Raw genomic sequence first — 10,829 nt, 5'->3', positions numbered from 1 at the left:
TGAGGCTTACCAATGGTTTACATCTTGTGGTAAACCCTCTGTATTTACTCTGGTGAAGTATTCTCTTGACTGTTGACTTTGACACAGATACGCCGACCTCCTTGACTTGGAAACAGATAATCCGACCTACTGGACTTTGACACTGATAATCCGACCTACTGGACTTTGACACTGATAATCCTACCTACTGGACTTTGACACTGATAATCCTACCTACTGGACTTTGACACTGATAATCCGACCTCCTTGACTTTGACACTGATAATCCTACCTACTGGACTTTGACACTGATAATCCTACCTACTGGACTTTGACACTGATAATCCTACCTACTGGACTTTGACACTGATAATCCTACCTACTGGACTTTGACACTGATAATCCTACCTACTGGACTTTGACACTGATAATCCTACCTACTGGACTTTGACACTGATAATCCTACCTACTGGACTTTGACACTGATAATCCTACCTACTGGACTTTGACACTGATAATCCTACCTACTGGACTTTGACACTGATAATCCTACCTACTGGACTTTGACACTGATAATCCTACCTACTGGACTTTGACACTGATAATCCGACCTACTGGACTTTGACACTGATAATCCGACCTCCTTGACTTTGACACTGATAATCCTACCTACTGGACTTTGACACTGATAATCCTACCTCCTTGACTTTGACACTGATAATCCTACCTACTGGACTTTGACACTGATAATCCTACCTACTGGACTTTGACACTGATAATCCTACCTACTGGACTTTGACACTGATAATCCTACCTACTGGACTTTGACACTGATAATCCTACCTACTGGATTTTGACACTGATAATCCTACCTACTGGATTTTGACACTGATAATCCTACCTACTGGACTTTGACACTGATAATCCTACCTACTGGACTTTGACACTGATAATCCTACCTACTGGACTTTGACACTGATAATCCTACCTACTGGACTTTGACACTGATAATCCTACCTACTGGACTTTGACACTGATAATCCTACCTACTGGACTTTGACACTGATAATCCTACCTACTGGACTTTGACACTGATAATCCTACCTACTGGACTTTGACACTGATAATCCTACCTACTGGACTTTGACACTGATAATCCTACCTACTGGACTTTGACACTGATAATCCTACCTACTGGACTTTGACACTGATAATCCTACCTACTGGACTTTGACACTGATAATCCTACCTACTGGACTTTGACACTGATAATCCGACCTACTGGACTTTGACACAGACACGCCGACCTCCTTGAGGGTGTTCTTGATCTGACCAACTGTTGTGAAGGGGTTTTTCTTCACCAGGGAAATAATTATTCTGTCATCCAGCTACCTGAGACATGAAACAGATCGGTGGGAGGGCAGACATGAAACAGATCGATGGGAGGGCAGACAGGAAACAGATCGGTGGGAGGGCAGACATGAAACAGATCGATGGGAGGGCAGACAGGAAACAGATCGGTGGGAGGGCAGACATGAAACAGATCGATGGGAGGGCAGACAGGAAACAGATCGGTGGGAGGGCAGACATGAAACAGATCGATGGGAGGGCAGACAGGAAACAGATCGGTGGGAGGGCAGACATGAAACAGATCGATGGGAGGGCAGACAGGAAACAGATCGGTGGGAGGGCAGACAGGAAACAGATCGGTGGGAGGGCAGACAGGAAACAGATCGATGGGAGGGCAGACATGAAACAGATCGATGGGAGGGCAGACAGGAAACAGATCGATGGGAGGGCAGACAGGAAACAGATCGGTGGGAGGGCAGACAGGAAACAGATCGGTGGGAGAGCAGACAGGAAACAGATCGGTGGGAGGGCAGACAGGAAACAGATCGGTGGGAGGACAGACAGGAAACAGATCGGTGGGAGGGCAGACAGGAAACAGATCGGTGGGAGGGCAGACAGGATACAGATCGGTGGGAGAGCAGACAGGAAACAGATCGGTGGGAGAGCAGACAGGAAACAGATCGGTGGGAGGGCAGACAGGTTGTCGTGAGCTACCTGAGACAGGAAACAGATCGGTGGGAGGGCAGACAGGAAACAGATCGGTGGGAGAGCAGACAGGAAACAGATCGGTGGGAGAGCAGACAGGAAACAGATCGGTGGGAGGGCAGACAGGAAACAGATCGGTGGGAGAGCAGACAGGAAACAGATCGGTGGGAGAGCAGACAGGAAACAGATCGGTGGGAGGGCAGACAGGTTGTCGTGAGCTACCTGAGACAGGAAACAGATCGGTGGGAGGGCAGACAGGTTGTCGTGAGCTACCTGAGACAGGAAACAGATCGGTGGGAGAGCAGACAGGAAACAGATCGGTGGGAGGGCATACAGGCTATCGCCAATTTATTAATGCACAATTTGCCCAAATGGATAATGGAAACACTTCGCCCACTTCCTTTACCTTCGACACTCGGTTTTCACTAAGTGTGTTTTTTTATTTATAGGTGTGACGTCATTCCATCCAGCTGTTTATATGGACAATGGAAATGCACAGCAACAGGAAATAGTCCCATCTATTCTCTATGTAATCTTTTCTAAATGCTGCCAAAACATAATGACTGGACAGGTTAATGGAAACAGCTGTTAACATTGAACACTGCTAATGAAACTATCAAGTAGGGACAGGAGGAATGCAGCATGAGAATCCAGTCTGATCAAAGACTAGGCCTAACTCAAAAAAGTGACTCATAATGTATTGGATAGTTTCCTAATATATCATTGAATAGGCCTATATCTGAATAGAGCTTATAAGTATATTATCATGATTTAAATCCAGTTACAGAGCAATACAAGGTATAAATAACAGTTGATTAAATAATATTGACAATAAAAACGTTTGTTTGACACAGAAGTATTCAGCATGACGATCCTCTTAGTTACTCAGGGACAGTGATTTATCTTCCATATTCGTAGACACGTAGGGCTGGTCATTATTCAAGTTAATATAAATAATGTATTTTAATAAAGACTTTTGTTGTACATCAAAACATTCTCAGGTAATTGTTTAAAGCAATTCAATTATCATTATTAGGTTATTATCCTAAAATAAAAGCCTTTTTTTATCAATTTGTCACAGGCAATTTGGATAATTTTGCATTCACACAAGTCCCTTTGAAATATCTCATGTTATTGGCCCTGCATCAGAAGACATAGGCTGTGTCTGAAAATGATACCCTATTCCCTATATAGTGCACTACTTTTGACCAGAGCCATAAAGACCTTTGTCAAACGTAGTGCACTACATAGGGAATAGGGTGACTCTACAAAACACATCCTCCGCTCTATTGGTACTGGTAGAGTAGAACTGGTACTGGTAGAGTAGAACTGGTACTGGTAGAGTAGAACTGGTACTAGTAGAGTAGAACTGGTACTGGTAGAGTAGAATTGGTAGAGTAGAACTGGTAGAGTAGAACTGGTAGAGTAGAACTGGTACTGGTAGAGTAGAACTGGTAGAGTAGAACTGGTACTGGTAGAGTAGAACTGGTAGAGTAGAACTGGTAGAGTAGAACTGATAGAGTAGAACTGATAGAGTAGAACTGATAGAGTAGAACTGATAGAGTAGAACTGGTACTGGTAGAGTAGAACTGGTACTGGTAGAGTAGAACTGGTACTGGTAGAGTAGAACTGGTAGAGTAGAACTGGTACTGGTAGAACTGGTACTGGTAGAGTAGAACTGGTACCGGCAGAGTAGAACTGGTACTGGTAGAGTAAAACTGGTAGAGTAGAACTGGTAGAGTAGAACCGGTAGAGTAGAACTGGTAGAGTAGAACTGGTAGAGTAGAACTGGTAGAGTAGAATTGGTAGAGTAGAATTGGTAGAGTAGAACTGGTAGAGTAGAACTGGTAGAGTAGAACTGGTAGAGTAGAACTGGTAGAGTAGAACTGGTACTGGTAAAGTGGAACTGGTACTGGTAGAGTAGAACTGGTACTGGTAGAGTAGAACTGGTAGAGTAGAACTGGTAGAGTAGAACTGGTAGAGTAGAACTGGTAGAGTAGAACTGGTACTGGTAGAGTAGAACTGGTAGAGTAGAACTGGTACTGGTAGAGTAGAACTGGTAGAGTAGAACTGGTACTGGTAGAGTAGAACTGGTAGAGTAGAACCGGTAGAGTAGAACTGGTACTGGTAGAGTAGAACTGGTAGAGTAGAACTGGTACTGGTAGAGTAGAACTGGTACTGGTAGAGTAGAACTGGTAGAGTAGAACCGGTAGAGTAGAACTGGTACTGGTAGAGTAGAACTGGTAGAGTAGAACTGGTAGAGTAGAACTGGTAGAGTAGAATTGGTAGAATTGGTACTGTAATGTTGGTCTCCTGTCATCTAATTCAAATGTGGACCACAAAGCCAGTTCCACTCTTCCCCTCTAATCAGGGACTGATTTAGACCTGGGACACCAGGTGGGTGATTCCCCTCTAATCAGGGACTGATTTAGACCCGGGACACCAGGTGGGTGATTCCCCTCTAATCAGGGACTGATTTAGACCCGGGACACCAGGTGGGTGATTCCTCTCTAATCAGGGACTGATTTAGACCCGGGACACCAGGTGGGTGATTCCCCTCTAATCAGGGACTGATTTAGACCTGGGACACCAGGTGGGTGATTCCCCTCTAATCAGGGACTGATTTAGACCTGGGACACCAGGTGGGTGATTCCCCTCTAATCAGGGACTGATTTAGACCTGGGACACCAGGTGGGTGATTCCCCTCTAATCAGGGACTGATTTAGACCTGGGACACCAGGTGGGTGATTCCCCTCTAATCAGGGACTGATTTAGACCTGGGACACCAGGTGGGTGATTCCCCTCTAATCAGGGACTGATTTAGACCTGGGACACCAGGTGGGTGATTCCCCTCTAATCAGGGACTGATTTAGACCTGGGACACCAGGTGGGTGATTCCCCTCTAATCAGGGACTGATTTAGACCTGGGACACCAGGTGGGTGATTCCCCTCTAATCAGGGACTGATTTAGACCTGGGACACCAGGTGGGTGATTCCCCTCTAATCAGGGACTGATTTAGACCTGGGACACCAGGTGGGTGATTCCCCTCTAATCAGGGACTGATTTAGACCCGGGACACCAGGTGGGTGATTCCCCTCTAATCAGGGACTGATTTAGACCTGGGACACCAGGTGGGTGATTCCCCTCTAATCAGGGACTGATTTAGACCTGGGACACCAGGTGGGTGATTCCCCTCTAATCAGGGACTGATTTAGACCTGGGACACCAGGTGGGTGATTCCCCTCTAATCAGGGACTGATTTAGACCTGGGACACCAGGTGGGTGATTCCCCTCTAATCAGGGACTGATTTAGACCTGGGACACCAGGTGGGTGATTCCCCCTCTAATCAGGGACTGATTTAGACCTGGGACACCAGGTGGGTGATTCCCCTCTAATCAGGGACTGATTTAGACCTGGGACACCAGGTGGGTGTAATTCATTATCAGGTAGAACAAAAAAAAAAAAACAGCAGTAATCCAGAACTTGTAGGGGTAAGATTTGAATACCCATGATCCCTTGTTACTGGTAGAGCTCAGAGTCTGTCAAGGAGAGGCCCTGCTGTGAGGCCGATATCATTGCAGGCTGCATAATGTGCTCCACCATATTGTGTCCTCCATGTTGCCCCAGCATTAGAGAGGAGTTGAACTGGAGAGGAGGGTAGTTAATGTTACTAGGCCCAGAGTCACAGTGACTTCTGTTGTACAGAAAACTGTTATTGTACTGAGATTGAGAAACGACAGCGCCGTCTCTCTGTTGAGTCTGAGTGGGGCCTGTGGTTTTGTGCTGTGTGTGGTGGCTAATCTGGCTATGATTCCCCAGCCCACTGTTCAGACTATTCCCCTGGGCCAGACCCGATCCAGTCTGTTGGTGTTGTGTCTGCTGGGTCATCTGAGTCAGTAGGCAGGCCTGCAGCTTCCTCTTGGCTCTCCAGCGGGCCACTCTGAGCCGGGTCTTCTCCCGTCTCTCCTTCACCAGGTCAGCTAATAGAGGCTGGGGAAGGTTCTTCTCCATCTCCCTCTGACGGGTCTGGCTCCTCCTCCTCAGCTCAGTTCGTCTCATTTTAAACTCCTCGTACAGACTCAGGTCTTTGGGCCACGGACGCACCATCGGCCTGGGAGCAACTCCTCCTGACATCACTGCCTGGGACAGCCCATCTGAGGATGAAGAGGACAAACAACATTCCATTAGATATCACTGCCTGGGACAGCCCATCTGATGATGAAGAGGACAAACAACACTCCATTAGATATCACTGCCTGGGACAGCCCATCTGAGGATGAAGAGGACAAACAACACTCCATTAGATATCACTGCCTGGGACAGCCCATCTGATGATGAAGAGGACAACATTCCATTAGATATCACTGCCTGGGACAGCCCATCTGATGAAGAGGACAACATTCCATTAGATTTTACTGCCTGGGACAGCCCATCTGATGATGAAGAGGACAACATTCCATTAGATATCACTGCCTGGGACAGCCCATCTGAGGATGAAGAGGACAACATTCCATTAGATATCACTGCCTGGGACAGCCCATCTGAGGATGAAGAGGACAACATTCCATTAGATATCACTGCCTGGGACAGCCCATCTGAGGATGAAGAGGACAACATTCCATTAGATATCACTGCCTGGGACAGCCCATCTGATGATGAAGAGGACAAACAACATTCCATTAGATATCACTGCCTGGGACAGCCCATCTGATGATGAAGAGGACAAACAACATTCCATTAGATATCACTGGCTGGGACAGCCCATCTGATGAAGAGGACAAACAACATTCCATTAGATATCACTGCCTGGGACAGCCCATCTGATGATGAAGAGGACAAACAACATTCCATTAGATATCACTGCCTGGGACAGCCCATCTGATGATGAAGAGGACAAACAACATTCCATTAGATATCACTGCCTGGGACAGCCCATCTGATGAAGAGGACAAACAACATTCCATTAGATATCACTGCCTGGGACAGCCCATCTGATGATGAAGAGGACAAACAACATTCCATTAGATATCACTGCCTGGGACAGCCCATCTGATGATGAAGAGGACAAACAACATTCCATTAGATATCACTGCCTGGGACAGCCCATCTGATGAAGAGGACAAACAACATTCCATTAGATATCACTGCCTGGGACAGCCCATCTGATGATGAAGAGGACAAACAACATTCCATTAGATATCACTGCCTGGGACAGCCCATCTGATGATGAAGAGGACAAACAACATTCCATTAGACATCACTGGCTGGGACAGCCCATCTGATGAAGAGGACAAACAACATTCCATTAGATATCACTGCCTGGGACAGCCCATCTGAGGATGAAGAGGACAACATTCCATTAGATATCACTGCCTGGGACAGCCCATCTGAGGATGAAGAGGACAACATTCCATTAGATTGGATAAATCATATTTTATTAAACAGAAGCATAGCGACCACAACAAAGCAGTATTTTTGCCTTGGGACATGGCTGTAGATTATGGAGATTTAACTCACATGAACAAGAGTCGGCTGAGGTGAAGGGTGTATTCTCTGCTAAGGTCCTCTGGCTCTGTGGTGGACGGGGTGCTCTCCTATCCCTCTGGTTCTGAGAGCCTCCAGTCCTGTGACTGTCCAGGAGGAGGTTTCCCTGAGTCTGCCTGTCTAAAAGGTTGCCCTGAGAGTTGAAGCTTTCAGCAGCCAGGTTTATCAGCAGGGTCTCCACCTCCTCTGGTTCCTGTTTGATACAGATAATCTCCACCTCAGCTTCCTCCTCTTTCACTTGGAACTGGGACAGGAGCTGGGAGGGTGGCAGTACACTCCTGGCAGAGCAGTCTGCTCCATCAGTCCTGGGTGGGGAGAGGACCAGCTGGGCCCCAGGGTCTGTGCTTGTCTCTGGTGGCTGTGTACTTATGGTCCACTCGGCCTGACACTCTTCTTCTTCCTCCTCCCTCCTCCTCTGGCTCTCATCAGACACCTCGGGGTCAAGGGGGGCTGGGTGCTCCTCTGGAGGGAAAGAGAGGTAACATGGTGGTCAACAAACACTGGGAAAATAGACAGCTATACGAGTTCAGTCAGGCCACCAATTTACATACACAAGCAAACACAGAATAATAGCCACATTCAAACCCGACAAGATCTGAGAAAAGACATTCTACCTTTCAAAGGTTCCAGATGCTCTGATGAACTATTCATTGCAGAGATAGTGGGTGTCAATGTCCGGTCCTCCAGAGTCTGGGAGATCACAGTTGTCAGATCATCGTGACTGTCAAAGGATGTTGATGTGGCCCTAACGGTTACCATATTATCAGAGGGCTGTGTGGCCCTGACCAAGTTATCAGAGGGCTGTGTGGCCCTGACCAAGTTATCAGACGGCTGGGTGGCCCGGACCAAGTTATCAGAGGGCTGTGTGGCCCTGACCAAGTTATCTGAGGGCTGTGTGGCCCTGACCAAGTTATCAGAGGGCTGGGTGGCCCTGACCAAGTTATCAGAGGGCTGGGTGGCCCTGACCATATTCTCAGAGGGTAGGGTGATGGTGACTCGATTCCTTGCCTGTAAGTTTCCATTTGTAGTGGGGATTTGGTTGTTGTTTGGAACCGTCCTTCTCGGCGGCTGTGGTAAACCCGAGGACAGTGCGGCCTCGGAGGAACCGTGAATTCTGCGGGGATCAGAATGGCCGAATGCTGTCCGGTAGGTCTGATAAGTGGCACCGTGTGCGTTCTCACCCAGAGCGTTCATGTGTTTCCGCATTGTCTTCATCTGAGATCGGGATATCTCCAGCAACTGTCTTATGTTCTCCGCCTCTTTCTCTTTAGCTACTACTTCCATCTTCAGCTCGTCAAATTTAATGCCGACCACTCTAAGCATCTCCCCCAACACAGTCTCAACAGCGGCGCTAACCGCTCTCTCTATCACCGTACCCATCTGGCCCCGCATTAGTGAAATTGTTAGACTGATATCCATTTTTGTAAAACTGCAAATAACAACCTTTAAATTTGTTTATAACATCGGAGGTCAAATTTCATAGTCTGTCGTCCATCGTGAAATGTATAGCAAACGATAGATTGCTGCTAACATCGAGCTAGCTAGCTACCCTCGTAGCAAGCGGAAAACCTGCTCCAGAGAACTAACTAAACAAGACAATTGAATGGGTTTTCACTGTTTGTAAGCTATTAAATAGTAAAATGTCCCTGGCTAATTTCGAAACCAGAAGATGTCAGAGAAACTGAGAACATTTCAACTTCGGATCTATGTAAACAAATATGTTCTCCTTTAATCGTTCCTGTGTTTCATCAAATATGTCCGATAGGATCGCCGGATTGGATGTTTAAGTTCCGGGTAGGAGCATGACCAGAAATCTTTGATGGCCTTACCTAGGAAGGTATGCTTTGCTGTGCAAATCATGAACTCAATAGGTTACAATACAATATTATTTGTTAAAATTGGACTGAATATGGGTAGAACGTAGAATTAGCTCCAACAGTGCATTAGTATCTAACAATTCACAGTACACACACATCTAAAAGTAAAAGTATGGAATTAAGAAATATATATATATTAGGATGAGCAATGTCAAAGTGGCATGGACTAAAATACAGTAGAATACAGTATATACATATTAAATGAGTAAAACAGTATGTTAACATTATTAAAGTGACCAGTTTGATCAGAATTGTCATTGGCCTGGACAGAGAATGAAGTCAAAGCCACAAGTCCAAATCCCCATCTCCATTCATGGCTTAGGAAGGGCCAAATTTTGCTACTGCAGAACATCAACACAAGCAGACCAGAAACAGACAAGTTTTTCTGAAAATGACATTTTGCCAAATCCAAACTGGCCTCCCTTGGGGGGCGTTTTGTTGCACATTGATTGGCAAAGTATTTTATCAAGGGAGACCAAAAGCTTCCTGGCATCAATAAATCAAATGCTACGGCAGCAATACGTTAAACTCTTTTGGTCCAGACAGCATCAGATCCTGAGACAGAGCGGTGCTGTTTCCCTCGCTTGGATGATTTCTCCGGTGAGATTCAGATTGACCGAAAATTATTAAAAAAAGAGAAAGCGGAACGATTTTATAACATTTTTAAAAAATATTGGTGAAATATTTGGGGAAGCCTGGCATCCATGAATACACACCGCTGCTTCTGAACACATTTCTGTTTGTTGTCAATTCTTGCAAATGTTTTAAAATACATACTTTTATGTTTGCTAGCTGTACAGTCAAGTGCTAAACTGTAAACCAATCAAAACTTGTGTACTATCCATGGTATATCTCTGCTGATCATGTCTGCCAATCACGTTATCCGTATATACTGTAAATAGTAGACAACTGGAGGGGACGAGACAGCCCTTTACGTTGCTGGTTTCGTAGTTAATGGAGCCCCGTTCTTTTGGTCAATAATCAACATCGGAACAGAAGGAGCACTTGGGACCAGAACATTCCGTTTGGAAAGTGAACGCAGTGTTGCGTTTGGTTGGCGGATCTGCAGAGCTGTACTGGGGACTGAGGTAGGCATGGCAGATAGCTCAGATGGGAGTAAGTCTGAGATGGATGAAGGTAGTAGGATGTATGAAGATAGAACGTAGATTAACCACAGACGGGGACATAGAAATTGGTGCAGCAGCCTCCGATGGAAGGGGGAGGTGAAAGGAGTAGCACACACTGTGATCTCTATCAAATGTACCCATCCGTGTGCGGTCATAAAATAAGCGTTGGTGGTGAACAGGGTTGACTTCTTGGTGTTCATGCCTAGTGTGATGAATATGAGTGGTCAGGTTAAGAAAAAGTCTGT

At 46.1% G+C, this 10,829-nt stretch overlaps 1 protein-coding gene across 1 annotated transcript; it reads right to left on the bottom strand.

The window, feature by feature from the left end:
- Positions 1–2,355: 2,355 nt before the first annotated feature.
- LOC129812716 (uncharacterized) lies at positions 2,356–9,335 on the bottom strand. Its single transcript, XM_055864533.1, has 3 exons — positions 8,195–9,335; positions 7,554–8,042; positions 2,356–6,190 (listed from the first exon to the last, which is right to left on the bottom strand). Exons 1-3 carry the CDS (start codon positions 8,997–8,999, stop codon positions 5,556–5,558), a joined length of 1,929 nt encoding a protein of 642 aa, XP_055720508.1. The 5' UTR covers positions 9,000–9,335; the 3' UTR covers positions 2,356–5,555.
- Between the last annotated feature and the right edge of the window lie 1,494 nt (positions 9,336–10,829).

This window comes from Salvelinus fontinalis, chromosome 16 (genome assembly GCF_029448725.1).
Source record: "Salvelinus fontinalis isolate EN_2023a chromosome 16, ASM2944872v1, whole genome shotgun sequence".
Taxonomy (NCBI): Eukaryota; Metazoa; Chordata; class Actinopteri; order Salmoniformes; family Salmonidae; genus Salvelinus; species Salvelinus fontinalis.
This window is presented reverse-complemented; position numbering and strand designations above follow the sequence as displayed.